The sequence below is a fragment of the Leguminivora glycinivorella genome, chromosome 3 (assembly GCF_023078275.1).
Source record: "Leguminivora glycinivorella isolate SPB_JAAS2020 chromosome 3, LegGlyc_1.1, whole genome shotgun sequence".
NCBI classification, from domain to species: Eukaryota; Metazoa; Arthropoda; class Insecta; order Lepidoptera; family Tortricidae; genus Leguminivora; species Leguminivora glycinivorella.
This window is the reverse complement of record NC_062973.1, coordinates 7,851,270-7,867,163: the sequence shown is the minus strand read 5'-3', so window position 1 is coordinate 7,867,163 and position 15,894 is coordinate 7,851,270. Positions and strand designations below refer to the sequence as shown.

Sequence of the window (15,894 nt, the reverse complement as noted above, 5' to 3'; positions counted from 1 at the left end):
ATTAGTTCCAACTGATTTAATTACTTTTTTCTAAGATACTGGCAGAATATCAGCGATGTGGCTTGCCACATCACAACGCTGAGCCAGCGCCTTTTGTACCGCGACACATGTTTCTTAATAATTTTGCTTCTTTTTTCTTTGGTTAGCTAAGCGGTGTACTCACATTTCTTTGTTTCCTGTTTATTGTAAGCCTTAATATGTTGTGTTGTGGATACAAATAAAGTTATTTATATATCTAACTGTTGATCTAAACGAGCGTGTTTGATACATGTAGACGCATGACGTAAATTGACTTGAAGTTACTGTTACTACTAAGCGAATCAACTTTTTGACCGACAGTTTTGAGTGTCTTAACTCGAAACGTCTCTGATATTACCCAGAAATCGAACTTCTAATGAACAAAGTTACCGTTTATTGGGTTCAATAGTAAGGACCTGGAATGTTTTAACATACGCCAGTAAATTAAATCCATTATTTATTTAAGGGTGAAATTTTCGAACGAAGTAATTGTGAGGACAGATTTGAGTCAGTCAAAAAGTTTATTCGCCCTACCTAAGTCTTAGTATCATGAGGTTTATAAGATGTTAAGACGCTACGATACCCCTCATTTCTCCATACAAACGCTCTCGCCTGTTTCCTCTCTGGTTTTTGAAGCTAGATCAATGGTTTTTTCAACAGAGACTTTTATTATCAATATATAATTTCCTTGTCATTCTGATTTCCAAATTTCGTATCGATTGGTTAAGTTTTGGAGGAGGAAACAGTCGAGAGCGGAACCTCGATTTTTGCAGTTTTTACGCGGGATTTCGCGCCTGAGCTGCAGTTGTCCCTATCGCACCAAATTTAGGGGCGGGGCTAAGTTTTTATATACGTACACTGAAATAAAGTGATGGGAAATACTCGACATCTAATGTCGATAATCTAGTGATGTGAAAAGTTATCGATATACTACGTCAAAATATCGACATACCGTGTTTGACGAACTTTTTAGTTAGAAATACGTACTATTATATGTTAATATTTAAAATTGGTGGTCCAAAAAAGACCAGTCTGCTCCGAGACCACGGGGACAATGCCGTCCTTGAAACGTCGGAGGTTAGTGTTTAAAACATAGTAAATACGCGATTAAGTCCCGTTTGCAATTTTAAATATGTGTAAAAATCGCGAAAGTTTGAATCTGTATTATATATTCTGTGGAAATACTAAGTCCATATTTTTATAAGTATAGGTACGTAACAATTGCATACAGGTATAGGTTTATTTTATACATGCATAACTTTTGTCGTCATTGGTTTACTAGTAACAATTATAAAGTTATGCTGTATTTTACGATAGATTCCACGAATATTAGGCAACTATTTGGTATTCGGTCTTTTCAGCCATTTTGCCGAAAATTTGGTATTCGGTCATCATTGTTTATTTATTACTATTCTGCCGAACACCAATTAGGTAAGTAGTTATATTAGTCATATTATATGTACTTATTTACACACAATAAAAACAGACATAATATTAATAATTTAAGTCATGTTTTAAAATATTTAAAAAAACGATGGGCCTTATTTAGTAATACATAGTTTGTTCAGGTACCAGTACCTGCCCTTAATAAGGCCCAGTGCTTATATTTCTTCTAAGTTTTATCAATCATGCCGTTTTGTATATTTTCTTCGCAGACATAGAATCAAAAACTGCCCTAAATAGTTACTTCTCTAAATAAGGCCCATCGCTCGCTTCTTAAGTTTTATAACTTTGTGTAAACATTGTGTTCATGAATTCAATCATCAATTTTTGTGATACGTATTTATACTACGGTCTGTCGTCTAAAACACATTTATTCAGGACTATGCATTTAGGATGTGGCACTCTAAATTAGAGGGGTTCAAGTCTTAACAAGCAGTGCGTCAAGGTCAATGTGGTCAAGATAGGCAGACTTTATTTCATATTAAGTTTAAAGGGACAAAATTAGGTACTTAATTAAAGTAGTGTGGGGTAGCCTGCTGTCCTACGGGGCAATAAATATTATAATGTATTGTGTTTATGTGTATTGTGTATCATAAGTACTGGGCGTTTGCGGGGTCGCCTTCCACTCTGAGGCCACCACTCAAATACTGGCGCTGTTGATAGCTCATCTTTGAAGATTATATATCCGATCCATCTCTATTTCCGAAGCGCTACTTCTTGGGTATCGAAGGTTGTGAACATGTGGACACATGGGCGGAATGGGCCTTATTTCATACCTGCATCAAATAAGACCCATAGTTTTTCTGTTTAATAATACTTACTTTTTACTTTTTTACTTACTGCACGAAATTTTTGAACCATTTACACTTATCAAGTTATAAAATGTACATAACATTTCGAAACTTAATAGCCGGGCCTTGTTTGCATTGACATTACATATGCCCTTAGTAGGTAGATGAAATGAGTATTACCAACGTTTTAATTCTGCGGTAACAAAAATGCTTTGCCGAAAAGTATAAATAAGATCTAAATAATAAAAGTATATAAAGTATCTATACGTTTAAATAGCCTAGGTTTAAATATAGCTGGAAAATTAGTTAAGCATTTTTATGGTTGGTATGCATGTTGGTAACCACGAAAAAATGCACATTTTATTACATTATGATTATGGTAAGTAATTAAATAATTATATAAATATTGGGGACACCTTACACAGATCAACTTAGCCCCAAACTAAGCAAAGCTTGTACTATGGGTGCTAGGCGACGATATAGCGCAGGACACCATCGCGAGCGCAGACTTCTGGCCGAAAGGTGTGGTTTTTCGGCGATTCCGGGGCAACTTGCCGAAGCCTACACCGGGACAAACGATGCAACGGAGCCACGCTGTTACGTCATCGCCCAAATAAATTGTTTAGTTTTAAACTTTATTGTTTGTTTTTTTTTTCATGTTCTTACTTACTGTTTTTTTTTCTTTTTTGTTATCTAAGTTTCGTGACGCATTGGTTTTACTGTAATGTCATGTAAACATGTTTTTACTAATAAATAAATAAATAATACATACTTAAATAGATAACATACATACATACAATCACGCCTGCATCTGTATAAAGGGGTAGGCAGAACACATGAAACTACTAAAGCTTCAGTGCCACTCTTGGTAAATAAGGGGTTGAAAGAAAACGAAACTGTGACATTGCAGTGACAGGTTGCCAGCCTCTCGCCTACGCCACAATTTAACCCATATCCCATAGATAAATACAAAACCATACTTAAATAGATAAATACATACTTATATACATAGAAAACATCCAGGAACAAATATCTCTGCTCATTACACAAATAAATACCCTTACCGGGAATCGACGACGGGAATCGAAGACAACATTAAAATTAGGTAGTTAATTAAAGTACTTTGAAGTAACCTGCTGTCCTACGGGATAATAGTACATTACGATACAAGTGCGTAAAAAAGGAAGTTCGAAACGAGTGGCGATAAATTAAAACACGACCAAAGGGAGTGTTTTAAATCGACACGAGTTACGAATTTCCTTTTCGCACGTGTATCGTACGACGTTTTTCAGTACAGATGAGCCTCCGAAGTTTCGACCTGCCATATAATGACCCACTTCTCGCACTAGTGCGTAAAAAACACCATCTGTACTGAAAATATTATAATATATATGGGTATCCATATATTTTTATTCTTTTCCTTCTGGCGACCGTCCTTTGTCACCCATGTTTCACAACTAAAGAGTAAGACGAAATTGACGAGTGAAAATGCTCTGACTGAAACAATTACTTTTCATATTATTAATGTTTACCATTACACACAGAGCACAATCTCATCGGTAAATATTGACAATTTTACTTTATTTCGACGTGCGTTTATCATAGCGCTCTTGAATAATACGATTTTGTAAAGAAAATATCTCCTAGATACATACTATCAATTGTGTCGCTTAGTTTCAAACTTGGGTACTTAAATCCATTCTGCTTTAAGATTGAATATATTAAAAATATATATTAACCTTGTAGCAGAATCGATTTATCCAGGTTTGAAGTTAAGCGACACAATTACGCTTAATTCGGTATGTAAGAAATACCTTATTTTTTGTTAAGTTACTGATGGGCCTTATTTCATACATGCAGCAATTTGGGAAAAGTGCACCTACTTAATGCACAATTGCACATGGACCCAATTTTTTGACCCATTTACACTTATCTAATTATAAAATGTACATAACATTTCGAGACTTTTAACCGGGCCTTATTTGTATGTAGATTACAGATGCCCTTAGTTGGTAGATGAAATGAGTGTTATATACGTTTTAATTCTATGGTAACAGAAATGCTGATATGTAAGTATAAATAAGTTTTCAATAATAAAAATATCAAAAGTATCTATACGTTTAAGTACCGATACCTAGGTTTAAATTTAGCTGGCAAATTAGTTAGCATTTTTATGGTTGGTCTTGTTCTGTGCTAAGCCTTGTATTTCTAATGCTAGGTAGGTAATATGTATACACAACCATAGAAAATTAGAAATATAAGATGCATATGTAGCTTTCCATCTGAAAAAGGTCCTTATGCTTCATATGCAATAAGATTTTGTTTGGCAGATTTTTTGTTAGAATTCTGCTAAAAAGTTCTAATTACTTTGGAACATAATCCGGTGTCTGGTAATATAATAGGTACCAAATTGTTAGCTAGTTAAATTTTCCTACGCTGTCACTTCTGTCAAACATGTGCAAAAAAAAGAATAAGATTCACATACATTTTTGGTAGGTAGATACTGTCAACCAATTATGTAGAATCCTAGGCCACTCCAGAACCCTGTCGTATTGACACCGTCATTTATTTGCTACAGAAGTCAGTTTTACTTTTACTGTGAAAGGGTCTAGATTGGCCTATGACCTAGGATTCAGATTAATTGGTTGATTGTACGTACCTACTCCTATAATATGGCTTCTCTTTGAAATCGAAAAGGTTTTAGCTTTTTACATACCGAATAACTTTATTTCGCTAACAATGTGACTCTTAAAAGAAATCATCTTTTAAGATAATCACATTATGTATAAGATAAGGAATTGTTTCTACCATTCCTTAAAACATTACAAATTTGCATTTTAGTCAAATCAGTACACTTAATATCTTCACGGAGTCCAAAACATTATGCATCAGAAATCAGAAGTCCGAAACTAGACAAATATACAGAGCGCTTGAGCGCGAGTAAGTGTGTGCGTGCGCCACGCGCACGCACACAGGGCCTCTCTGTGGGTGCCGCCCCCGTCAGCGCGACGGCGATAAAGACCTAAAAATCTCAAATTTGAATTCGTGCTTCGGTATCGTATCCTCTTAAAGATACAAGAATTGCAAGTATACCAAGATCACATGCTAGGCTTAACTGAATTTACAGTTTTCTTAAAATTTTGAGTTATTGGCGCATTATCACTTACATGTTGTATAACACGCGTGTTTTTACTAACTGTTGACACCACAGTGCAGTGTAACATTTTCAAAGACCACTACACTACTGGCCTAGCTAAAGACTAGTGAAACACATATTAAAAATATATGTTATACACTGCCTAGACCTAGTAAGTCAGGAAAACCACAACCGCAGACGGAAACGGAGTACGCTACGAATGCTACGATTTCTATTTTCCATATAAATAAATACCTATAGTATACCAAGTACTAACCTGAATAATAATAGGTGTACTGTACTCGTAAGGCAAAAATGTTAACCCCATTTTAGAATTTTAAGAATTCCTTTCTTAAGTATTAGTAGCTAACTCACGAAGAATTTCAGACGTTGTCCCGCCATAACCTATCTCTATTGAGTATTATATTCTTTGCTGCTGACCCTCTCGCACAGTGGCATTAACCGCCGGTGGGACAGCAACAGCAACATAAATTGAGAAAGGAACAAGTCAATATACAAAATTCTTCATGCTAAGCGTCCTCACTTTAAAGTTGAGCTCCCAAAAATATGATAAGTAGATACTTTTTTTACCTATGGCTATACAAATTACAAAGACATCTTTTTACTTCCGGTTCCAAGTAGCTAGTTAGCTACGTAATTTTTTCTCTATGTATACCTACATTTCATATAACAAAGAAAATCTAAGATACGGTAGTATAGACTGCAGTATGATGAATTTTTTAAGTATTTTGTTATCGTTATCACATTCATGACGTCATCAAACGCACTTTAGTCGCGTATGCAAAACGCCCAAGCCTACATTTTCCTGCTGTTGTATGCAATGGAATAATGGGGCTAACAGAGTTGGCATTGAGCACAATATGCACAACTAACATCGCTAATGGGAACCAGTTAAAGCTGCTTCGCTTCCTCTAGAAGAATAAGAGATGACCTCTTTGGTTGGATAAGTCAGTCACCTTTTGATTAATATAATTAGTGGGTTTTAACTAGCGAATTAATAATGTAATCAAAAAGTATGGACGTAGGTAACTATTATTACTGTTTTGAGAAATGGGCCCCTGGATGCCTAAAATTGCCTACCACATTACAATACAAAATATTATTAAGCTATTGCTTTATTTTTTTATGCGATAGGAGGCAAACGGGCATACAGGTCGCCTGGTTGAAGGTAAGCGATCACTGGCACCCATAGACACCCGAAACACCAGAAGTATTGGAGATGCGTTGCACGGCTATCTATGGGGCAAAATGCCTACGATAATTTAAAAATGTTATTTATATTCTATGTTTAATAATCGCAAGTATCGCAACCAAGATTTTATTAGCTAGGCTAGGTAATGCTACGGTCGAAATCATTATTTTCCCTATTGTATATTATTGAGACCTTCATAAATCATTTATAGTGTTTTTAATATTATTAAATTCAAATAAATCCAAGGTAAATTATACCCAATATTATAAAAAAGCATATAATATATGTGTATATAATTAATTAATTGGCAACTAGGCACGCAAGTTGACAGGCAAAACTCGTATGAAAATCGGTTCGCTCCGATTCGTGCGATAATCGCACGTTCGAGAAAAAATGTCATACGAGAACCGGTTTAGACGAGTCGAGAAATGTTATGGAAATATCTCCCGAAAATTCTACTCTCCGTCTAAACTATTTCGCCTGGCGATAATCGCCTGGCGAGTCTCGCATACGATACTCGTATGCGAGTTTTTATTTCTCGCACTAATGTAAACGTTTTCGTACGATACTCGCCAGGCGATTATCGCATACGATTATGTCATACGAGTTTCTCGACCAAGACGGGCGAGAAACTCGTACCATCTAAATGGGGCTTTACTATGAGTGTACGCTCTTTTCACGAAGGTTTGAAGGTCGTATCGGTCTGGAAATACTGCAGGCGATAGATGATGTTTACAGATTTAGTGTTTTTATTTTATTACTCAACATTTGCAAACCAGGGGGGCGATTTTTGAATCTCGCATACGGGATTTTGTCACTAAAATACCGGTTGAAAACGGTGACTTGCTGTGACAATTTTCTGAATTCGAACGCGTGAGACTCAAAAATCGGCCCGCAGGTTAGAAAAAATTAAACATTTAGGTAAGTGTAGGTAATATTTACCATGAAAAAAAAAGATCCAAAAAATAAATATATATGAGTAATGTGTAGCCACCTAGCCACTAGACACTGTACCGCACAGACTGAACAAAACTAGTTTCACAATGTCACTGCATATGGATAAGTTCTATGATATCAGATTAGATAAGGTATTTCATTCTGATTTCACTTAGGAAAATCACTCATTATAATAAAAACATCAACATAAGGAACTTCAATTCTATTATCATAACAATAGAGGCTACTTTAGATTGGTGATTACTAATGAGTAATAGTATAATCAGCCCCTTTAGCACAACTTGCCTTGTCGCGCGCGGAGACCATACATCGCGATTACAAGCGCGACTTCAAGTATGGACTCGCGCGCGACAAAGCAAGTTGTGCTAGAGGGTCAGGTATAAAATATAGTGCCAAAAATATGTATTCACATTAACGTATAAGCAATAGGGATGTACCGACTAGTCGGGAAAGCCGACTATCCGGCCACATTTGTAGTCGGCGATTAGTCGGCGACTAGTCGGCAAAAAGGGCCGATTAGTCGACACTTCATTAGTGATAGAAAAACAAAACAAAATTAAATTATAAACTGAAAATTAATTATGGTTGTATTATGTAGCTATACGTAATTCCGTTTTTTTGTCAAAATAACAAATACAATCATCACAGAAATAAATATCATACCTAGGATTATCATTATCGACTTCATAGGTAGGACCCACTAAGCCAAGCCGGTTGTCAAAAATGGAAAATGTATATATATAAATATTGTCATGAACCTTTGATCTTGTACGAAGTCATGAAAAGCGCGTTCGAAGGACCAGAATGACATTCAAAATGTGAATTTAGTCGAAAATTATGTTTTGGCCGACTAGCCTACTAGTCGGCCGACTAATCGGCCACCCAAGCGCCGACTAATCGGCCACCACAGCGCCGACTAATCGGTAGTCGGCTTAGTCGGCCAAATCAATAGTCGGTACATCCCTAATAAGCAATAAAGTCGTGTATACATATTTTTGGCAGTTTGTCCGCGGCTATATTTAAAATCTTGACGGTACATATGAATAAAAACTGAAATAGTGATATAATGGTGTATTTCAGCTTGTAAGTGTTTACGACACACAGTCATACGTCAAGTGCACTCGGCCAGTTATTGTTGTCATGTTAATTACTAGTGCTTATTCATTGTAGTTATACAAAAAGATACGGAATTTCTTCACGAATTATTTACAGACTGGTTGGAATACTAATTTGGATGACTTTAAATGTGGGGTTTAGGTTCAAACTAAACTTCAAAACTTTTTGGCATAAACAATATTTTTAGTTTCAAATCAACTTTGCTTAACATAATTATTTTATAGTAAGGGTTCTAGTTCTTATTCTATCCTATTAGATCTATTTACATAGGACTGAATCATGTATAAATATTAAGATGCACTACTTGTATAATAATATTAAATAACCTAACCACAAAATTAAAATTTTGAAAAAACCCCCGACCCCAACATAGTGGACCGATTTTCATGAAACATGGCTAAGAACACTCCCGACTAACTCAGCTTTCAGACAAAAAAATCAAAATCTAAATCGGTTCATTCGTTCGGGAGCTACGATGCCACAGACAGACAGACAAACAGACAGACAGACAGACAGACAGACAGACAGACAGACAGACCGACAGACAGACAGACAGACACGTCAAACTTATAACACCCCTCCGTTTTTGCGTCGGGGGTTAAAAAGGAAGTTTGAAACTAGTAGCGATAATTTATAAACTAACCACAAAATTAAAATTTTGAAAAAACCCCCGACCGCGACATAGTAGACCGATTTTCATGAAACATGGCTAAGAACACTCCCGACTAACTCAGCTTTCAGACAAAAAAAACTAAATCTAAATTGGTTCATCCGTTCGGGAGCTAATCGTAGCTCCCGAACGGATGAACTCTCTGTCTGTGTGTGTGTCTGTCTGTGGCCGATGCCAGACAGACAAACAGACAACACCCCGTCGTTTTTGCGTCGGGGGTTAAAAACACAACCGAAGGGAGTGTTTTAAATCGACAGGAATTTCAGTACAACAATTTCAGTACACTTGGCCATCTGAAATTTCGACCTGACAATCAATGACCCATTCTCACACTAGTGCAATTAAAAAATACCATCTGTACTGAAACCTTTTATTAGATAGTCCCATTAAAAATAAAATAATAAAACAAAAGAATGGAAAAAAGAATGCCAAGTTCCAAGCATTACTGTAAACAAGCCCAAAGAAAACTATGGAAAGGCTTGGCAAGTAGTTTTGTTTACAAATACTGCCACATTCAATTGCTGCCAAATACAGAGTTAGTTTAGACTAGCCACCCACCCTAGCTTTGCAAAGGTATCATATATAAAAACCTTCCTCTTGCATCATTCTATAAAAAAACTGCATCCAAACCCGTTACATAGTTTTGAATATTAAATATCTATACTATATACATACATACAGACAGACGGACAGGACAGCTGGAAGGGGCTTTGTTCTACACTATGTAGAGTTTTTTATCAGTTCAATTGAAAGTGTTCATATATATGTAAAATATTCAAATGAATTTGGGGTTCTTAACCTTTTAGGTCTGCCAATGCTATTGAATATAATGCATTATGCTCAAGTAAGTGTACTTTTTAAATTAGAGAATTTAAAAAAATCTTTTTAAAACTAACTCCATCAAAAAATACTAATGAGAATATTTGAATTTTGTCATTGAGAAATCTGGAGTTAATAAAAATATAGAGTTTATAATAAATAAACAAAAGAGTCCAACTCTTTGTCCATGTATTTTGTGACTACTTCACTGCAGCTGCTAAACTCCCATTCAATGTCATGAATAAGAATATAATGAAAATGAAACTTTTAAATAAGGGTACAGTCCCCTATAAATCTTACCGTGACCTTCACTGAATGAATGTCAACAAAGTCATAATAGACCTTATACATTGTGTGGTAAAGTTCAAATTTAAGTGAAACATGTTCATAGATTTTTGTTGACAGGTGTTAAAATGATTATCTATCTAGACAGTTTGTAAATAATGTTTTATTTTTGTGTTTTTTCCTTCCTTTAAATTACTAAAGTGCAATAGTGCATCAAACAAGTAGAGTTGACCGACATAGGGGTGTTCCAATCAATTCTCGCGGAACCCCTGTCAAAGACTGCTGAATTTGTATATAGTTTCTTTTATAGATAAATATACAAATTCGGTTGTTTTTTTTTTACCTACTTTTGTTTTGACTTATTTTTTATAATGAGTTTGTATATTTATTGTTAATATGAAGTGGCCTAACGGAGCCGACATAGTCCCATGGACCAAGGCTCCTAAATATATTTAAAAAAAAACAGATAAAAAAAAAAGTAGAGTTGTATTTAAACACCTGTTAAAAATTAATAACCCTTCATAGAATAGGTTTAGATATTTAATCTTTGTACTTATTATTGATCAGGCAATATAGTTATTACTGAGAATATTAGCAATAATTTATATTACATGCACTTATGATTTTAATAGTCATTTACTTTACATTGAGATAAAATCATTGCAATATGGTTTGATTATATTATGTGTAGTAAAACAGCTGATAAGGCACATGGAAATGTGGAAAACTAGGCAAGATTAGTTTATATTTAAATATAAGAGAGAATACTAGTTTCAAGACATTTGAAAAAGCTAAATAGTCACGTTTTTAACATTAAACTGACTACGTAACTGAACTAGAAAACGACGAAAAAACCGGCAAGCGTGAAAAATCGTCAAGGTAACGCGTATCACACCAAACTATTCCAGTTCGTAACGAAAATAGAAAGAATTGTTCACCTCAGTTTTTCCATCGTAAATCGTCGGCCACACCATCCTTACTGTTTTGCAATGAAAATATTTATCACAATTGTCACGGCAAGGTACGCGAGGTGAAACAAGCGGCGCCTTTGATCTTGAACTGCCCTTCCGCGTGAAAAGTTGTCTGCATATACGTTTGGACTTGCGTACTGAGTCCCGTGGCGCGGCGCGCGCACCAGTGGACAGCAGCGTCGCGACGCGGCCCGGAATACGAGAAAGCGAAAATTGAAACGGTATTTTTACAACCCTTCAACTCTAATTCACTTTAAAAGTTTATACAAATTTACAACTTGAAACTGCAATTCTCCTAGAGAAACGGTGAGCCCGACATAGATTAGTTCTAAATTTAAATATTTGAAAACTTGCCAATAGTTCATCTAGGCACTAAACTAGTTGTATTACGTTTACATTACATAAACACGATTGATTAGTACCTAATATCGATGTATGATAGTAAATAAAATAATTCCCGTTGCCGCGAAATTCTTAAAACTTGACACATTGACTGACATTTTACTTTTTTTTACAAAAGTCCTAAGAGGCTTTGATTTTACCGGATACGGAAATACCTACTCTACTTCCGGAATCTTGTCTATCGAACTATTCGAAGGTAAGGAAGGTCAGTGGTTGTGAACCATTTAATTTGTATTCCCTTAAGGGCCACTTGCACGGAACAAGGGGTTAACTAAATAAATAGTGGGTTAATAAACCCGGGGTTAACTCGTTAAAATTTTAACCCCGATCTTTTGTTGCACCATTGAAAACTAACTTAGGGTTAGCTAACCCGACAGTTTTTTTATTTTAAGCAGGCAACATTATTACTTTTTCAATCCGTTCTATAAACCAGCCAAATATTAAAGAACGAATGATGAATGGAAATGTATGTCTATCTCTTTTACGCCACAACATGGGGCGTAATACTATCTTTCTTTAAAGCAACACGGCATGATATTTCGTCTAGGCGTATTATATTTGTGTCATGAGATGCCGCTGTGTACTGTTTACTGTTTTTATCAGCTCTGATGACGAACGGTTGCACTCCTGCCTGTTTTCACAGTTTGTGTCTTGAAAGAAGAGCGTAAAATGTACAACGATAAAAAGCCACGTGTGCGTGCTCCGAACTTCACAAAAAGTGATTTTCTACTTTTGTGTAGTACGGTGGAAAAACATAAACAAGTAATTGAAAATAAGAAAACGGACGGAGCACAACTCCTTAAACAAAAGGCTTGGCAAGAGGTCATGAGGGAATACAATTCTTCCACGACCGGTTCTAGTCGAACGTTAGAAAGCCTTCAGCAAACGTATAAAAACCTGAAGAAAAAGGCAAAAAAGACTGCCTCTGACAAGAAGATGGGTATTCCAGGTATGAACTCTAAATTTAACTATGTGAGCTCTTACTACTACCTATTATCGCGGTTGCTAAACAACTTAAAATGGGTCGCATCACGATGCATTAAATTTAGAGTTGTAATATTGTATTGCCTATTTAAAACGGTTTTTTTTTGTTTACAGTGGATAGCGCCACTTTGGTGCTAAACCTTGAAGAGTATGGTAGTGACTGGGGCAAAGTTGCTGCAAATACAGGTGCTAGCGAAACTTCGTGTTCGCAGCATTAAAGAAAGAAGCAAGAAAAAGTGATACAAATTTGAAAAGAAATATTATGGGTACAGGTAGGTATGTTGTGGAATCAAGTCAGAAAAAGGAGCCTCACTGACTTTCATTTCTGGAGTAGGTACTAATGATGTCACAGCTCATTTCATCACAAGCTGCCTTGAAAACTATTTTATTATTAATCTCTTTATTTCTTTTAGGTCTATTAATATTATTATTTGGATACATATTGAACAACACAGAATGAAAGGGCTTACAATAAATTGTCTCTCAATAAATGACCAATTACAAATATTTTATTGTCATTATTAATGTGTGATTATTTAATAGGAGGTGGGCCACCACCTAACATTGAAAATGATCCAGTTTTGGAAAAAGTCAAAGTCCTTGCTGGACCGGTAATACAATAGAACTACACCACTACACCAATAGAACTTCAGAACATGAGATCAGGTAAAATTTTACTTCTCTCTTTCTTCTCTTCTTAGCCTTTCTCTACTCTTTGGGTGTAAGCCTCCTCCAATCTTTGCCACTCGCCTCGGTTTTGTGCTACCTGGAGCAAAACTGTCCTTACAAGTATAGATGAGGTTGTGTTTGCCAGCTGGGCCTCAACTTGTGTAGATCCCCACGGGCCTGGCTTGTGGCGTTTTTATGCAAGCCCCACAAGCCAGGCCCATGGAAAGCAACCGGATCCTTCCGGCCCAGTCTTACCATGTCTGCATCTGACTCTATACATAAAACTTACAAATCAAATCCATTAATTTTAATTATTTGGTTTGAATTGTTGATGGTATTTCAAACAACATTTCAATACTAATATTTCAGATTCTACATTATTGGATTCCTATATGCAAGAAACTGAAGATAATTATGATTGCCAGAACGAGACATATTTTGCTAATGACAAAACAAATACTAAGAAAAAAACACACAATTTATTGACTTGTGAGTATTGTTTTTCTCTAATATTATTGTGGTTAGTATCTTGAATTTAATTTAGAATTGGTTAGCTTGCAAATTACTAATTTTATATTTTTAGATAGTATTTCAAACAACATTAAAATATTAATATGTATTTCAGCTTCTACAATAACTGATCCGGTTATTCAAGAGAATCCAGATCAAGTTGATTGCCAGGATGAGACATATTTTACTAATGACAGAGCGAATTTGAAGAAAAAGCCACACCATTTATTGACTCGTGAGTATTGTTTGTCTTTATAATATAATATATAGGCACTAAAGTTAGTACTCTAGTAGTAGAGTTAATGTGATTGTAGGAAATCAAATTTAGGGTAAATCTTCAGTAACTGGCCAATTTTAGTAACTGGCCACTAAAAATGATTTTTATTTATATGTTAACAAAGTTCATTTTAGTATATATTAAGTAAAAACTCAATAACTAGCCACATTTTAGTTACTGGCCGCTTAATACTAAAATGAATCGTATTTAAAGGTGAAGAGAACTCAATTTAGTATAAGCAAAAAATGGCCAGTTACTAGATTTGCCTACTAGCCACCCTTTCAATAACTGGCCGCCTCTTACTAAAATGAGTTCTATTCACTTATAAACAGAATTCATTTTTGCGACGTACCTAAAGGTGGCTAGTTATTAATAGGTGGCCAGTTACTGGCGAATTACCCTATCTTTATGAAAGTAGTAATATTATCAAAATTTTAATTAAAAATAATAAGGCCGTTAATTGAATCACCTCCAGCTGGCCAGCTTAGTCAATCTTAATGGATCCGGAGGTGAGGCTACCTAATTTATTTGTCCTATAGTATCTATTTATTTATTTCAGGAAAACGGAAACCAGATGCTCAAAATAAACAGACTGTAGCTGACAAATTTAAACTACTTGCTGCAGAAAAAGTTGAGTTACTGGAGCTGCAAAAGGAGTTGGTTAGGAGTCAATTAGATGAGCAACAAAAACAAGCAGAACATAACCAGACATTGAGAGAAATGGAGGCAGAAGATGCAAAAAAAAATACTTACATAATGATAAACTTAGAGAAATGGAGATGGAGGAAATGAAGAGGAGATATGTATTTAATGAAAAAATGAGGCATTATTAATCTCTAATCGTCCAACTTTCATACCTATATGATCTATATGTGACTGTGCACGGGAAAACGTCCCACTTTGTCAATTGCTATAAAGCCGCACGCCGTTCTGACGTCAGGTTGGCGCGCATAGCCGTGTATCGCCCCAACGTGTGGGAACTCGAACTATAGAGACATTGAACCCCGCTCGGGAAGGTTATTTCAAATTATTATTGAAATAAAAAAAATATTTGTTTTGATTGACATTTGTTTTATTTGAATGTTCCAAGTACTACTCGTTGTAATGTAATACTCTATGAGCTTACCAAATCTACCATTGAATGTTAGATTTAATAAGCGCATCGAAAATCGAAATTACACCCTGAAAGTTCTTACATAAGGCCTTATTATAATTGCAACGATAGACCGTTATTTAATAACTTTAACTTGATTAAGCTAATCTCCCAAAATGTTGCTCAATCAGTACCTGACGAGCGTTCTGTCCTGCTGTATTTACACCCGATCTATTGTTAGGCACCACTGCAATCTCATCTGATGTATTGTCCAATATTGGAGGATATTCTGGGTCAACAGGTGGTTCAAGATCATTTTGCAGACGAGCAATATTATGCAACACACATGTAGCGATAATTATTCCCGGTACTCTGCTTAAATGGACTTGAATACCTCTGCTAACAATAGGAAATCTTCGCTTCCAAATACCAAAGGTACGCTCGATAACATTCCTAGTTCTGATCTGTGACTCGTTATATAGAGATTGACTAGGAGATGTCACATTTCCGAGAGGTGTCATCATAAATGGCGTTTGTGCA

General features: G+C 35.6%; 2 protein-coding genes across 11 annotated transcripts in view; one reads left to right on the top strand and one right to left on the bottom strand.

Annotated features, from left to right (window-relative positions):
• Nucleotides 1-15,894, bottom strand: part of LOC125242680 (pyruvate kinase-like) — a 33,559-nt gene that overhangs the window by 11,260 nt on the left and 6,405 nt on the right. For 3 of the 9 annotated variants that reach the window (XM_048151536.1, XM_048151537.1, XM_048151535.1), the window contains exon 1: nt 11,387-11,544. The exons of 2 other annotated variants lie outside the window; for them this stretch is intronic. In XM_048151536.1, the coding sequence (XP_048007493.1) occupies nt 11,387-11,422 (36 nt within the window). In that variant the 5' untranslated portion in view covers nt 11,423-11,544. Of the gene's footprint in view, nt 1-7,543; nt 7,644-11,386; nt 11,586-15,894 lie in introns of those variants that run through there. 4 more of the 9 variants (XR_007178904.1, XM_048151543.1, XM_048151544.1 and 1 more) reach the window with 3 other exon arrangements.
• Nucleotides 12,072-15,269, top strand: LOC125242682. Of its 2 annotated transcripts, XM_048151548.1 has the most exons (6): nt 12,072-12,770; nt 12,920-13,077; nt 13,349-13,471; nt 13,844-13,963; nt 14,100-14,219; nt 14,821-15,269. In XM_048151548.1, the coding sequence occupies exons 3-6, from the start codon at nt 13,462-13,464 to the stop codon at nt 15,051-15,053; spliced, it is 483 nt and encodes a 160-aa protein (XP_048007505.1). In that variant the 5' UTR covers nt 12,072-12,770; nt 12,920-13,077; nt 13,349-13,461; the 3' UTR covers nt 15,054-15,269. The 2 variants fall into 2 exon arrangements, with proteins under 2 accessions (XP_048007505.1, XP_048007506.1); XM_048151549.1 differs by lacking the exon at nt 13,349-13,471.